At 54.6% G+C, this 15,341-nt stretch overlaps 1 protein-coding gene across 1 annotated transcript in view; it reads left to right on the top strand.

Annotated features, from left to right (window-relative positions):
• Positions 1 to 15,335, top strand: part of MAP2K3 (mitogen-activated protein kinase kinase 3) — a 19,619-nt gene extending 4,284 nt beyond the window's left edge. Inside the window, exons 2-13 of the mRNA XM_009326190.1 lie at positions 1,165 to 1,197; positions 1,618 to 1,687; positions 3,567 to 3,615; positions 6,522 to 6,635; positions 7,132 to 7,251; positions 7,740 to 7,856; positions 8,017 to 8,068; positions 8,897 to 9,024; positions 9,697 to 9,774; positions 11,972 to 12,111; positions 12,921 to 12,966; positions 13,422 to 15,335. Of these exons, the coding sequence (XP_009324465.1) occupies positions 1,165 to 1,197; positions 1,618 to 1,687; positions 3,567 to 3,615; positions 6,522 to 6,635; positions 7,132 to 7,251; positions 7,740 to 7,856; positions 8,017 to 8,068; positions 8,897 to 9,024; positions 9,697 to 9,774; positions 11,972 to 12,111; positions 12,921 to 12,966; positions 13,422 to 13,505 (1,031 nt within the window). The 3' untranslated portion in view covers positions 13,506 to 15,335. The remainder of the gene's footprint in view (positions 1 to 1,164; positions 1,198 to 1,617; positions 1,688 to 3,566; positions 3,616 to 6,521; positions 6,636 to 7,131; positions 7,252 to 7,739; positions 7,857 to 8,016; positions 8,069 to 8,896; positions 9,025 to 9,696; positions 9,775 to 11,971; positions 12,112 to 12,920; positions 12,967 to 13,421) is intronic.
• The last annotated feature ends 6 nt before the right edge of the window (positions 15,336 to 15,341 follow it).

The raw sequence follows: 15,341 nt of genomic DNA, 5'->3' as shown, positions 1-15,341 counted from the left end.
CGCCTTTCCCCCTCCCTTCCCCGGCAGCCTTCGCAGTGCTGGACTTTGTCCACATGCCTGTTCCTGGGAGCCAGGCAGGTAGGAGCCATTTTGAAGGGCTGTCCAAGGCCATGCTGAGCTGTCTGCTCCCAGCCCGGTGCCTGGAGCACACCTTGCTGTTTGTGCTCTTTAATGCGTCTTTAATGCTTCGTCTGTGCAGCCAGAACTGTCTTTAGCTGCAAAGCGCAGCTGCCCCCTTGTCTCTCTTGGGGGGGATCAGGACTTCGACGCTCTCAGCTGTATCACTTCAGCCCCCATCCCAGCCCCCCGCGGCCTGTTTATTTTCCCAGCGAGCTGGGGTAGGTGGGTGAGCTGTTTGCTGATGGAGGAACGGCTGGGGCTTCGGTGAGCAGCCTGGGGTCGGCGGCACCGCAGGGAGCTGATTCTCAGCCCTGCGCAGGTCTCCTCTGCCCATTGCTGCCCGCTGCCCCCGTGCTGGTTATCTCTTGTCCCTGTAGTTTCATCTGCAAGTGCTCGGCCTGCCCTGGACCTGCCTGAACCCCGTTTCCCTCTGCGGCAGTAGGTTATGTTATCTCAGTGCTGTTGGGAGCTGGGGAGGAGAGGGAGGAGAGCATCCTCTCGCCAGTCACCCCTGGTGCGGTCGGGCATTGTCTGGTGGGGTCTCAGCCTCTGCAAGCCTGCGTTTGTGGCCGGTTCGCTACTGGCTTTTTTAGTCAGCTCCTGTCTGGTTTTGCCCTGGTTTCCCCTCGTTGCGTGTGGGGTGTCCCCTCTCCTGCTGGGACTAACTCCTTGGTTTCGCTTGAGGTCTGATGGCCGTCGCCTTCCGTGCCAGATCCGACCCGCGCTGCAGAACGGGTCTGGCCCTTCCCGAGAAGGCCTGGGTGGGGGCCGGAGGGCCGTGGGGCAAGGAGGAGCCGGACAGGGAGAGTTTTCGGGAGCCCTGTGCATCACTAATGGCGTGGGGACCTCTTGTGGCTGGAGAAACGGGGATCGGGCCAGGCTTGGCTGGGCTGGGCTCCAACAGCCCGTCTGCCTCCCTCTGCCTGCAGCCCAGCCGGGAGGGCTCTCCTTGGGCCGTGCGTGGGACCGTGAGGGGGGACAGGGTTGGTACCCGGAGGGTCTGGAGCATGAAGGCTGAGCTGGCGTCTCCCTTCTCTCTTTCAGATTCCAAAGGATCCTTGGAGCCGCACAAACCGGGTAAGTGCCCAGCAGAAATCGCAGCTTTCACCCATCTCCTGAACATCGGCAATTAAAATCCCCAAAGAGAGGGGACTGTTAATGGCCACGAAGGGTAAAGAGCACTTTTGGGGTGTATGAGGAGCACTGCAAGGCAGTGCTTGGCTGTGAGGCTTGGAAAATGGTCTCTGTCAATGTACCGCTGGCTATTTCTGCAGGCAAGTGCTTGACAGCAGGGTCAGAGACCCACTTGTGCTTCTGGCTCTTGCCTGAAACCTTGGGCAAATGGTCCTGAGCACTGTGACCTCCTTATCTTGCCGTAGCTGCACAGTGTAGGGGATCCAGGCCCTGCCTTCCCTACCTGGTGGCTGCAGGCAAGAGGATGCTTGAAGGAAGAAAAGTAAAAATGCCAGTTGCTCATGTGTGCATCTTCTCTTCCAGTGAAAAGCAAGAAGACACGGGAACTGAGGATAACATGTATCCCCATCAAACAGCCCGTTGCCAGCACAACGTAAGTGTCTCTCCTGCTTAAAGCCAGCCAGCGGTTCTCTGGAGCTGGGTTCAGCGCCGCCTCAAGGGCAATGGCCCACCACGGCTTCACAAAATCAGCATAGTTAATTTTTCTATCTTAAGCTCTGGCTAGCGGGTGATGAGAAGGAATTACACACATATGCACATGTGCGTGCAGACACATGCACCACGTGTGTCTCTCTGGGAGGTGCCTGTTTGATTTGAAATGGCTGAAAGGCAAAGGCTTGGGAGACTCTTCAGTCTTTCTGCCATGGCTGTGCCGGTGCCAAAGGGCAAAGACGCGGTGGAGAGAGCAAATCTGTCCGAGGGAAGAAGGGAAGGTTTTTAGCGCAGGGGAAGAGAAGAGGTGGTGGCAGCTGGACCACGGCAGGAGCAGGGGGGAGAGGGTTGGGTGATGCTCCGCACGGCAGGGCATCCTCCCCCTGACCTGTGCATCAGGGCTAGTTTGAGCTGTTTGCAGCTCCTCGCCTTGGTGGGAGGAGGACACAGACATCTTACGTTGTTGTGCTGCTTGGGGCCGGGGGCCAGTGGCCAGCAGTATCTCAGGGCACTGGAATTTCTCTCTGCCCTGTGTGCTTTGTGCGGCTGATGCTTGTTATGCTGTGGGGGAGAGCCCAGGGTGGTCAGGGTAGTGGCGCTTGGTTTGACAAAGAACAGACGGCTAAAATTCCTCTTCCGTGGTGCTCTTCCAAAACACCTTGGGCTGCGCCTCCACTGCTGAGCCTTGTTTGCTCCAGAAACCCTTTCTAGAAACCCTCCCAACTCCAGGAGAGCAGTGAAATCACCAAAGGGGAAATATCGCTACTGAAAACCCCAGGTAGATAGGGCAGATCTGCCAGAGGGGGAGCCAGGGGAACTGCCCATTAATGCTGTGCAGCCTAGCATGCACCCTGCATGCAACAGCCACCTCCTTCTCCCACGGGTGCATCTGCCTCTGCTCCTATCGGTGTTTGAATTTCCCCTGGAGAAGGTGTCACGCCGGAGTTTGCAGGGCGCTTGCATGCCCAGAGCACTCGTGTAAAAGCTGGTGCGAGTTATCCGCAACTCCTTTTCTCTGTGCTTTTCAAGCTGCAGTGCAAATATTTGCGCAGTGCAAGGCTTTTGCTGTGAGCCTGAAGTACTTCCTTGAAGCCGGAGGTTGCTGTATTGCTCTGATGGGAATTGGGAGGCCAAACCAGTTGGGCAATCTCCACTCTTAGAAGGTCCCAGGGGATGGGGAGAGGAGAGAAGCGAGGCACGAGGGACTAAACGCTCGTGTCGGCTCTAAAAGTACCGTGCTGCCCATAATGGGAAGTGAGCAGCGATGAGGAAAAAAGCCATAAAGGAAGACTTTCGCCTGCACAGTGTTGTGCAACGTGTGACACTGAAGTGCTGCCTGCTCTGCCTGCCACGCTGCCTGAAACAGGCCTGCGAGTGTACACAAATGACTCACGGGTGAGGAATTACCTGTTGTTCCCTCGGTGTTTTGGGCTACGTGGCTGTCCTGTTACAACACCTGCCTGTCAAAACATGACAGCTGAGCTGCTGTGCCACAGAAACGTCTCATCCCGTCGGTCTCGGTTCCTCAGGCTCTTAAGCAGGGATGGTTTCGTAGCCTGTTGGTTTGATGCATGTTTCACCTAGCTGACTCTCTGGGGTTCTCGCTGGCTGCGTGCAGCAAGTGCCTCGTGGGTGTGGGCTGAGGTGTTACTGGCACAATTAAAGCATTTGTGACTGTTTGGAGGGGGCTGGTTTGAACCCATGACAATAAGACACAGTGGAAAGCAACGGCTGAAAGTGCTTGAAGGATCTTGAAACCTGGCTCTGGCTAAGAGGGTTAACGAAGCTGGGCTTTCTCCTGACTCTCTCTCTTCTTGCAGGCCCCCAAGGAACTTGGACTCCAGAGCGTTCATTACCATCGGAGATAAAGTACGTGTCAATGTGGTTTTATTTTTTGCTTGCTTCCAATTTTGTTTGCCCCTTGTATGGGGAGTTTTATGGATCATGCCTGACAACCTGTTAAATCGGATCTTGAGATTTCAGAGCACCCCATGAGAAGGACAGTGCCATCCTGATGCAGCTTCATGGCATGCATTTTTGCAGGGACGAGACATCCCACAGCAGGACCTTTGCCCTGTGGAGCAATGGGGTGTCTGTGTGTATTTAGAGCGGTGACTGTTGGGGAGCTGAACACGTCACCATGCCTGCAGGATGGCTCGTCTCTGAGCCCGTGTGCTCGGTGGCTGGTCTCTCCTGCCTGCGGGCAGTCCCTGCAAGGCAGGTGGGTGTCAAAGGCTGGGTGTGCGGTTTTGTCTGTAGTGGGAGATCACGGTGGTCCCTTGACAGCCCCACTGGCCACCTCGGTCTGAATGCATGGACCCAGCCCATCCACCCTAAATCAGCGTGGCCTCACCGCGCTCCCTGGCTGTCCCAAACAAAGTCCTCTCTGTCCTGCTGACCCACAGGGCTGCGTTACTGCCCGTGGCCCAGGAGAAGCTGGGCACGAAGCTTCTCTCCGGCTCTCCAAAGCCTTTCCTAGTGACCTGGTGAAAAACACTGCTAGAAATAGCCACTGTCTCTCTTTTATTTCATTCTCTTATTACGGGCTCTCCTGGGCTGCAGAAGGCTGTTTGCAAATGAGCTAAAAATACCATACATCGGATCAGCCCTATATCTAGCTGCTTACCTTCCAGGCTGGGAGGTGGCTCAGCTGATGAGATCTGGGCCCCTCAGCCTTGGTGCAAGGTGTTAGGGTTAGGGGACAGATGGGAGAGGAGAGGAAGCTTTGGCTGGGTCCAGGGGACAACCCTGCTGCCTGTGTCATTTTCTGGCCGTTGTGTCGTGTGTATTAATAGCTTGGGGACAGATGCTCACTTTACAGCCTGGGCATGGCATGTGAAACGGGAGAGTGCTGTAGCTTGGGGAAAGCTCTCTGGACTCGCTTCCTTCCCTGCTCTGCCTGCGCTGGTGTTTGCAGGAGGGGTCTGGTCCAGGTATTTTTGGAGTAACGCAATGTGGGATGGAGGAAGAGGGCTTGGGCAGAAAGCCAGCTTTGGGCCACGGGGTGGATGATGACCTCGGGTCCATCGGATCCGTGCAGGTGATGCCCTCCGTCCCCGCTACCGGCTCAACCCCCCCAGGGCACGGGGTGAGCGATGCTGGGGAGGGGAGCACCGGCTCTGTTGGTGCATCGCCTCTGTTGCTGGGCAGGGTAATGCTGGTTCCTGGAGCGTGCTGGGAACCGCCAGCTTCTGGGGAAGCCTTAGGGTAAATGCCAGGGAAAAAAAACACAAAACAATAACCTGGAACAAGTGCAGAACACGTGTCCCGAAAAGCACCACCAGATCCTTCCTGGAGGTCCCTGCAGGAGCTGTGAGCCTGCACTGTTCCTCTGCCAGCTGCCTGGGGTGGCAGGGTGGGGGGTTGGATGCATCCCCATTAGCCCCGTGGTCCTCATTTCTGGATCCACTGTCCTGCCCAGGAAAGGGCCGGCACCTTCCTGTGCTGGGCAGTGCATAGCTCAGTGCTGAGCTCGAGCACAGACCTCTCTTGCTCCCTGCCTCAGCCGCCTGCCAGGCACATCTGGCTCAAATAAATGGAGCCAGGGCTGGCGGAAAGGTCCATCGGACCTGGTCGCTGCTGGCCGTGCCGCGGCCAGCACCGAGGGGAGCTTGCTGGCCAGGAGCCCAGCCAGCCACATCTCCCAGCTTGGCTCCTTAATGCCAAAGGCTGTTTCCTCCCCACTCTGGGCGTAGCTCGCAGGCACGGTATCCGGCGCTGTGCTGTGGATGTTTCCCACCCTCGTTGCCTTTGTGGCTACTGGGGCAATTTGGCATCCTGGTATTATATTTTTGTTCCTTGAGACCGGAGGAAAACTGGAGGCTGGATAAAGCCTGGCTAAAAGAAGGCCTGTGACTTCTCAGGAGAGATGAACGCAGAGTCCAAAAATAGCCCATGTCTCACTCAGTTTGTGCCCTGCCCAGCAGAGCAGGCAATTACAGGGTAACACGTCTTTAGGGAAACTTGTTTGTGGGTTGTGCAGGAGCTCGCTGGCTCCCTGCTGTGTGGGGCACTCACTTGTCTGAGCACTGGGTTTTTTCCACCTTGAAGCGAGACTTATGTAGTTGCACTCGCCTGAGCTCCTTCATTGGTGCTAACTCACATTTTTACCTTGCTGGCTGCTTCTTGATGGTGGGAGAAAGTATCAAAAGCAGGTGAAAGCCATTTGAACTCCCTGATAATTAGGGATTGAGTTGCTGGGTTGCTGCATGCACCATCCCATCTAAGAGAGGCTTTGCACAGGCGGAGGTGTTATTAGACACGTAGGTGTGTTTGTGACGGATGATCTCTTGGGATGTGGGGCGAGGTGGGGATCCCTGGCTGCGCACGGGGATTTGGAGCTGTGGCAGAGGCTCCTGACTGCTGCCCATGTTGGCACGGGCGCTGTTAAAATCCTGCAAGTAGTTCAGCAACCGCAGAAATACCCTTGTGTGGGTAATCCCAAGCAGGCAGAGAGGCACCAACCTTTGGTGTCCTTTCCAGTGGCAGCGTGCCCTGGCTTAAAGGATGAAAGTCTTGATCTCTAGCTGCAGAGGGGGAATTAAATGAGCCCTGGTGAGTACGGGGTGAGAGGGTTTGGGCTCTGGTTCAACAGAGCAAAAAACATATTCATCTTCTCTAAGCGTGGTGCCCCTGATACATATAGGAACTGTTGGAGTCCTGTAGGTACCATCATTTGGAAGTGCTCTGCATGAACAAGCTGCAAGCATTGGACCTCTGCTGATGTCCCTGGTGATACGCGTGCCTATGTCTGATTTTTGTCTCTCTTCTTTAAGAACTTCGAGGTGGAAGCTGATGACCTGGTGGCAATTTCGGAGCTGGGCCGTGGGGCCTACGGCGTGGTGGAGAAAGTCCAGCACGCGCAGAGCGGCACCATCATGGCTGTGAAGGTGAGGACAGCTGCTTGCTGAGGGAGATGGAGGTTGGGACGTGCAGCTCCAAGGGAGCAGAGAGACTCTGCTGAACTCCACTGGTCGCAGCAAAATGGGGACAGGCTTGTTCTCGGTTTGGCAGCCTCGTATCCCCAGTGTGGCTTGGCTGTTGGAGGGTCTGGCTGATACCAGCTGGACACTGTGGGGTTGATCAGCAGGCTCTGAAAGCCAGGCTTGGTGCCTGCAGTTAGATAGTGCAAGGTTTGGATGTCAGAGTGCCTGTCCAGGCTGTTGGCCTGATCCTGCATCCGCTGAAGAGCTCGCCAAAGGTTTGTCATTCATTAAGGTGCTGTCTGGAAGAGGGAATCTGGGCATCTCCCGGGGTGCTACTGCATGCAAAATAAGCCCAAAACACTTGCTCTGGCCTCAGAACCGCAGGCCCTCTGAATCAGCCTGAGGGATATTGGTGTTATCCCACCTACATCAAACCCCTCTTCTTTCATATTTGTCTCAGAGGATTCGAGCGACTGTGAACACTCAGGAGCAGAAGAGGTTATTGATGGACTTGGATATCTCCATGAGGACAGTTGACTGCTTCTACACTGTTACCTTCTATGGAGCCCTCTTCCGCGAGGTACTGAGCTGGTGGATGGCTGGTGGGCTGCACGGCCCCTGCACGGCACGGGCCCCTGCGATTGCGCTGAAGGCGCTAAACTGTCCCAAACCACCTCTGCTTTCTTCAGCCCATCTGGGGTGTTTGAGATGCTGCCATGACTTAAAGTCAAAGGCTTGTCTCCATCAGACAGTGTTGAGCAGGTTCCATTCCTCACTTGCATGGCAGGTGCCCAAGCACGTTGTCCATGGCCCAGACCGGCTTTGGGGTAGACCCTCTAAGGGAGCCATCGCAGGTAGTTTTGGTGGTACCAGGACATCTGTGCCCATCGCTATCCAGTGTGGAGCCTGTGTGCTGGTGGTGTGGCCAACAATGGCTGCGCGGCAGGGACCTTGGCTTGCCCTGTGTGGAAGGAGCAGTGTCTGTTTGCCCATTCGTCCCCACCTCTCCCTTCAGCTCCCGGGGATTTCCAGGGAATTCCCTCTCAACTGCTTTTTCTCTGTCCACAGGGCGATGTGTGGATCTGCATGGAGCTAATGGACACCTCCCTAGATAAATTCTACAAGAAAGTGCTGGAGAAGAAGAAAACCATCCCTGAAGACATTCTGGGGAAAATGGCCGTGTCTGTGAGTGCCTCTTGGGTTTTTACATGGTTTTGTGCATCCCCTGAGCCCATTGGAGGTCTCTGTTCGAGCCCACAGCGTGTGGAAATGGGTGGTGTGTTTGCAGTGGAAGGCTGGTGCTGTGTGTGATTAACAGGTACTCTTTCGCTGTGTTTGTTCCCAGATTGTACGAGCTCTGGAGCATCTGCACAGTAAACTGTCTGTAATCCATAGAGGTAGGTGCTGAGCGGGGTTAGCGTGATGTGGCTGGAGATCTAGCCTTGAAATAAGTTATGTGAGGACTCCTTCCGAGGAGATGTGTGGTGTGTGCCTCTGGGATGCCTACGGTGGGGTCTAATGGTACTTGGGACCATTGTGGACAGATCTAGATGCCCAAGGCCTATTCCTGAGAAGTATCCTTCATGCATCTGCTTGCATGATGTTGTTCTCATCCTCCTTTCCAGCTGAAGGGTTGAATATAATAACTGAATTCCTCACTACCTGTATTTTTATGGGCATCCCTAGCTCTCTTTGAGTACAGAGATACATCGAAGGCAGCTCTTGGGGACAAAATCCCCTAGCCTTCCTGGCTGGGTAGTTCTAGCAAGGTGAGGGCTGAAGGAGACCTTGCAAATCACAGATGGGAGTTGTAACACTCACTCAGGTCCTGTTCTTCATCCTGGTATAGTTCCTTGTGTAGTTGTGGACAGATCATGATGGGCATGAGACAAGCTGCCCTGAGAACTTGGTAGAGTTGAGCTTTTAAGGCTGTGTTGGGCACATAAATCTCTCCGAAGGAGCTGGGCATTAACTCTTCAACACTTTATTTCAACCTTTTGACCTGCCTCGTTAGAGAGGAGGTGTGTTCTGCCTGGAGGGGCATGGTTATAGTTTTACTTGTGAACAGCTTTTATTGAAATGAGACTGGTGGGGTTTTGTCTCCCTTCCCTTGTGTTAGGGCCTGCCTGCTCCCCTCCCAGGTCGGTGGGGGTTTCCTATCTTGTCTCAGGCTCTGTGATACCTCTGCAAAGGCCCAATCTGCCCTCTCATGTTCTCTCTCTTAGACGTGAAACCTTCCAATGTGCTGATCAACAAGGAAGGACATGTGAAAATGTGCGATTTTGGGATCAGCGGCTACTTGGTGGACTCGGTTGCGAAGACCATGGATGCCGGCTGCAAGCCATACATGGCTGTAAGTGTGCTCCTGTCGGGCTGGAGCCGGCAGCCTTCAGCTGCCTTCAGCCTTTACTCGAAGAGGCTGCTGCTTAGAAATCAGTCTTGGCTCACCTCTGTCCTGAGATAGAAACCACTTCAGAGTGCTCTGGGCTTCCTGACTCAGCAGAGTCCTCCAAGGATGGGATTACCCTCCCTGTAAGACCTGCTGTGTGTTAATCCCGCAGCAGATTCTTCCTCTGCCACCTTCCATTTGCAGAAGGGTAAAAGACTGGCTGGTGCTGGTTGTGGGGGGTGGGAGGGGGGCTGCGCTGGTTGTGGTGGTTGGAAGGGCTGCTCCTTGTTGGCTAGAAAATGCTGAGGCTTTTCTTGGCAGGATCACTTAATTTCATCCTCTCAAGTCAGTATGAATTTCCCTTTGCCATCCGTGGCATCTGTGTGGGTAGCTTGTGCTCCTGAGGCAGGGATCATGTTGCAGGAATAGTACAAGTGTCACTCAGGAGCTGGAGGGGAGAGTTTATGTGGATTGTGTGGAGCAATCAGTGCTAGATTTAACCTCAGACTGTGCCTCCATGGGGACATGAGCCGGGGGAATCCACCCAACCTGGGTTTTGAGCCAGAGATTTGCTCTGTGGGTTTTGCACTGGGAAAACGAGATAGAGTTGTAATATCTTCGGTCTTGCTGTTACAGCCAGAAAGAATAAACCCTGAACTGAACCAGAAGGGCTACAACGTGAAGTCGGACGTCTGGAGTCTGGGGATCACAATGGTAACACTGAGGGCTTGGACTGGCACCCTGCAGCCCTGGGGTTGGGACGGGGTCTGTACTGGCAGGGCTCTAACCCTGCTGTGAGCAGTGGTATCTGGTGGCTTCAACCCTGGGTGGATGCCCACCAAATGGGGCTAAATTCTGAGTGTGATAGCTCAGGGCATGAGATGAATTACCCAGGGCACAGGGTGGTGCTGCTGCCCTGTGCACGCAGGGGTATCTCACTCTGGGGCAAGGTAGCTGTGAGCCGGGGCATGCAGCCAGCATTGCCGTCGCTCTTGCCAAGTCAGCTGGCAAGCTTGCCAGGAGATAATCCATCTTCTGCCCCTTCTCTTCCCTCCTCTCCTTTCTTGCATGTTCCTGCTGGATCCTGGGGGATACATAAAGGCCTGTTATCCCCACGTGGTTCCCTTGTACCCCTCCGCTTGGTTTCACAGAGCTACTCGCGTACAATGCCAGCTCCAAATAGCTCCAGTTAGCTCTGAACTCTGTTGGTGTGGATGGCAGACTCCCAGGGGGCAATATCTGGATGACAGTGGGCTTAGCCGGGCATCCAAGAGTCTGGCTTTTAACTGCTCTGCAGTTCCCCGTGCGCTGGCTGGAGAGGTAGTCAGTGGAGCAGGGTTTGCTGCAGCTGGGTCACAGCCTTCCTCATGCACTCCCCTCCCGTGTTAGCAAAGCCTTGCAGGAGGACCAGGGTGAGTTAGCCTGCCCTGCTGCAGCAAGGGGTGCTGTGCATGGTTTGCAGCAAGTCCTGCCTCAAGGGTAGCTCAGAGCAGCCAACAGGAAGGGGAAGTACTTTCAGTTCCAAAATCCCATCGGCTGCTCAGGATGGTTTATCTACCTCCTGCAAGGAACGGATCTTGCAGAAAGCAGCTGAAATCTTCCGGCGCCAGAGGACAAAGGAAATCCCAGCTGTTGGCTCGAAGGGGATGCTGCCTGGGAACATGTCTCTCGCTTTCCAGGAGACTGTCTCTCTGCGGGTCGATTATTTTCAGGAATTTTTCCTGTGCCCTGTCAGCTGTGACTTGTTTTGGATGCTGCATCCCTGCGTTTGTGTGCGCTGCACAGACCTCTTGGCAAATCTTCCCTCTTCCCCAGCTAGTTTTGTCCACAGTGCCAAACCCAAGCCCCTCTCCTTGGTGTCCCCATGCCAGTGCAGAGCAGAGCTGGGCTGGCTGGCTGGAAATGTAATCAGCTCCGGCTTTCCTCCCAAAATGCAGGAAGCTGTGGGATGGGAGATTGCGTGAATGACGAAATCTCTCAACCTTTCCAAAGCTGGATGGGAGAGGGGACCTTGCTGAAAGCCTGCCAGCCTGCAGCTGAACGGAGCCCCGACCTGTCTGATTCCCTCTAATGTCTTCCTTCTGGGCTGGCTTCCTGTTTTTTTAATTTCTGAAGGGGTTTGATTGATTTCAGACCGCCCGGTTTGAGGGCCATTGAGTTGCAGGGCTAATCCAGGCCTTTCCGGGCTGTTGGTTTCATTCAGTTTTCCAGCAGCAGGAGCTGGGCTTCCCCAGGCCTGAGCCAGAGGCAGGCGGGGGTCCCTGGCTCTGCCCTGCGTCCTTTCAGGTTTCTCATTCCTCCCGTCCCGTCCCGTCCCGTCCCGCCCTGCCAGGCAGGTCTGGAGGTTCTGCTGCCTGTCTCGAGTTGGGAGCCAACCCTTGGCATGAGGCGACTGCCCGAGAGCTGTGACGGGCTTTTTCCTGCTTGAGTGGGTGACAGAGCAGAGGTGACTTGTAGGAAGGACCCGGTAATGGAGGTGGTTTGGCAAAGATCTTCCTAAGTGATGTTCTAGCACTTAGTTTTTCTTGGGTTCGTGGATTTTTTTTTTTGTGTCTAGCTCATACAGTACTAGTCTGAAACCCAGAGGCTGGCTTATGGAGAGCAAAGCACTTTGGAAGCTGGTGCAGAAATGGCGTGCTGTTATTATCTCTTTAAATAATCCCATTTTACATATCTTTGGTGGCTTCCTGTAAATGCATTAATATGCTGAGTGAGCCTCAAAAGGAAGTATTTTTGGCCTCTGGGTCTTTTTTTTTTTTTAATACAAAGTGGTATGACCCAAATTGAAAATAGTTTGTAAGGAAAGAGCTTTTTCATTTTGAATCCGAGCTGGCTGCAGAGGCTGAGGTAGGCAGCCTGCGTGGGGTTGCGCTCGCCCTGGTGTCTCATGTCAGCCTGTCTCCATCCTCAGATCGAACTGGCCATTCTTCGCTTCCCGTACGAGTCCTGGGGGACCCCCTTCCAACAGCTCAAGCAAGTGGTGGAGGAGCCTTCGCCCCAGCTGCCCGCCGATCGCTTCTCCAAGGAGTTTGTGGACTTTACGGCACAGTGGTGAGTCTCCGGCAGGGACTGTTGGCTTCTCCCAGCCCGACTGAAGAGGAGCTCTGGTCTGTGGGGGTTGGAGCAAAGCGTGGGGCTGGGTTTGTCGTCCTTTTGGAGCCCGTTTCTCCCCACCTCACCGTACGGCGGCTGGTGCTCGGCTGCAGCAGGAAGCGCTGCCCAGACTGGTTTTCCTCCCAGCCTGACTCACCCAGGCTGGTTGGAAGGCACAGAGGTTTCTCTTCTCCTTTTGCTGTCATTGCTGCTGAAATTTTGGTGGTTCCTGCAAAGCGGCAATGAAATGAGAACGAACCCCTGGTAGCATCTGGGTGCCTCTGGGTGAAAGCTGATTTGTGGTTTTGTGGGTGCTAAGTACAGTAGCTGCTCCCCTCGGGGTGTCCCTCTGCTCCCTATGTGCTGCTTGGAGCTGCCAGGCAGGGGTGAGCCCACCGAGGCAAGGCTCGAACGAGTCTTGAGGTGATCCGCCCACCCTATAGATGGTGAGAAGCCATCTCCTCCCCTCCCCATTTGTTCTGGTCTGTGTGGACAGGCGAGGCTGTACGGAGCAGACTGCAGCGAGCTGCTTGGCTTGCGCTTTTTTGTGGCAAAACACCATGAGTTGGCCTTTCCCAGTTGCCTGCCTGGCTGTTTTGCTGGTGGTTCAAACCTGCTGGCCAAGGAGGGAGAGGAATGGGTGCTGCCCATGAGAAGGGCGTCATGTTGGTTGGGAAGGGGAGATCCCTTGTGATAGACCACATACAGGAGAAAAAAAAAAAAACCCACCAACCTACAGCCTTTCTCTCCCATTTTTTGTCTTCCAGCTTAAGGAAGAACCCCGCTGAGCGAATGAACTATTTAGAACTTATGGTAAGTGCGAAGCCATTTCTGCTGGTCTTTAGCGCAGTGCGTTTCAAAAGTCAAATGCATGGTCCAGCAGGTCCTAGAAAATGGGACAACAGGGCATGTGGGTGATTTTCCAGGCACGGAGCGGGATGGGTGTGTTGATTTCACGGGTGTTAAGGTCAGGGTTTCTAGGTGTTTTCTACCTCTGTTCTATCTGCTCTTGGCGAGTTTAGACCTCAAATGATGGTAGTACAGCTGCCAAGGTGGGCTGTCCCGCTGGGGTTGAACCTAGAAAGGCCAAACCTGAAAGCGTTAGTTAATCTTTAAGCTAAAGGATGGTGTCCGTGGGAGCCTGGGGAGGAGGTTGGTGTCTGCCTCTCCCCCAGCACCTCGCCAGCTGCGTGACGTGCCCCAGGGACTGCTCTTGGGCTTGTCTGTCCTTGGGTGTCAGCTGATGTTGTCTTTGATCTTGTTGGCAGGAACACCCTTTCTTTACCTTGCACGACACCAAAGAGACTGACATGGCCTCCTTCGTGACAGAGATCCTCGGGGAGGACTCCTAACTCAGACCTCACAGCTTCGTGCAGTCCCCTCCATCCCGGCTTCCCCACAGAAGGGCGAATGAGGACTCGAGTTAACGGTGGTTTGCACAAATCGCACTTCCCCAACCCGTGGGCATCTCTGGCCCCATCCGGCCTCACAATCTCTTTTCTCTTTGCCCTGTAAATGAAATCCCCCAGGATGAGCCTTTTGAAGCCAACACCTTTCCAACTAAGCCACAAAGAACCGAAGGCTCGGGAGTTCCCTGCTGACGCCAGCGTATCCCTCCCGGGAGAGGACTTGTGCCTGTGGCGCCTGAGCGGGGCCAGGGCAGAGGGTGCCAGAGGCCATCTCCCCTCCCCAGCAGCCTGGTGCACAGCGCAGGGGGTTTGTGTTTCTTTGCTGCTTGGGAAAAGCAGAGAGGAAAAACTGCTGCTGCGCTTGCCCCACTCTTCTCCCCTGCCTGCCCAAAGCCCCTTCCCTGGAGTCTGGTCTCGCTCGCCTTCCCTTTGTGCCTGGCTCTCTGCCCCCAGGAGCCTACGCAGCTTTTTGGGGGGCTGTGGGGCTCCCTGGGCATGTCGCTGTTCACACCAGAGGCTGTTTTAATGCCTGGCTCGACATCGTAGTGACCCTTCGAGGCAGCACCAGACCGGGTGTCCCCCTCCCTCAATCGATGTGCCACTCCCTTGGAGGGGTGGGGGGGGGGAAAGCATTTTTCGATGAGCTCACCTTGACGCAAGCTGCGACCCACGCTCTCCCCACGCCTGCCCACGGGACTTCATCCAGCACACAGTGCTCCCTTCCTCACATGGGCACAAGGTGATGGGAGAGACAAGCAGGTCCCCGGGCGCTGCCTCTCTCCCCTCCAGCCCTGGGCTGGGAGGACGCGTCCCCCCTCCGGGCATCTGATGCCTTTCGCCGCCCCTGCCTCCGCCTTCCCTGGCTCCTGGAGAAGACTCCATTTCCCTCTCCTTTCCAACCTGGAGCTCGCGTAAGACCTCGCACTGTGACACCCGCTCGTTTTGGAGGCCGTACTTGCACCCCTCGTGTCCCAAACTGCCTTCGAACCCTCCAGCTGCCTGCCGAGGTGTCAACCGAGATCGAAACCCCAGTGACTCGCACGGGGGCTGCCGACAGTTGTACATTTTATGTCTATATGTAATGGACTTCGTAACATGTTTCCTAGTTTTAATCTAACTTGCTATAAATTAAAGCCCTTCTGCGTGGGAGGAGGGAGGAGCAGTTCCTTCTCCGCTAACAAATCCACTGTGAAAACCTGATGTGTTTCCCCACTCTCACAGCCTGAGCACTCTGCGAGGAGCTACGGGAGCAAAAGGGGTTTCTGTCTTCTACTGTACGTGATCACGGGATAAACGCACCGGCTGTGGATTTTGTTGTTTTTTTTAATAGATTGAGTTTTCAGAGGGATTTTTTTCTTTTCTAATATATATTTGTGTATGTGTGCGCGCTATATATATTATATATTTTTAAATCAATGATGAATGTGTGAATGTCTATGTGGCCGGCAGATTTGGTGAAATGGCTAGCATTTTTCTGGCTAAACTTGGGGTGGTGGGGAAGGGGTCACTAGAAGATGACACCCTGGCCTAAGACTTTTTTAAAAAAAAAAAAAAAAAAGAAAAAGAAATGCGTCTGTTTTTCAACTGAATCTTTTAAAAACGTTTTCCCTGAAATTCGTGCCCTGGACATCTGGATTTCAGGGTGCGTTTCCAGCGTTCGGGGTCCCCCACCCAATGAAGAGTGATGTCCCCTTAAATTCATTGCTCCCCACTCCTGCAGCCTGGGGTTTGAAGCGGCGCTGGGGACCCTCTGCCCGGGAACAGGGCTGCTCCAGGGCT

Source organism: Pygoscelis adeliae, unplaced genomic scaffold, assembly GCF_000699105.1.
Source record: "Pygoscelis adeliae isolate BGI_AS28 unplaced genomic scaffold, ASM69910v1 Scaffold456, whole genome shotgun sequence".
Classification (NCBI taxonomy): Eukaryota; Metazoa; Chordata; class Aves; order Sphenisciformes; family Spheniscidae; genus Pygoscelis; species Pygoscelis adeliae.
Note: the sequence above shows the minus strand (reverse complement) of the source record. Positions and strands in the feature narration are given on the sequence as shown.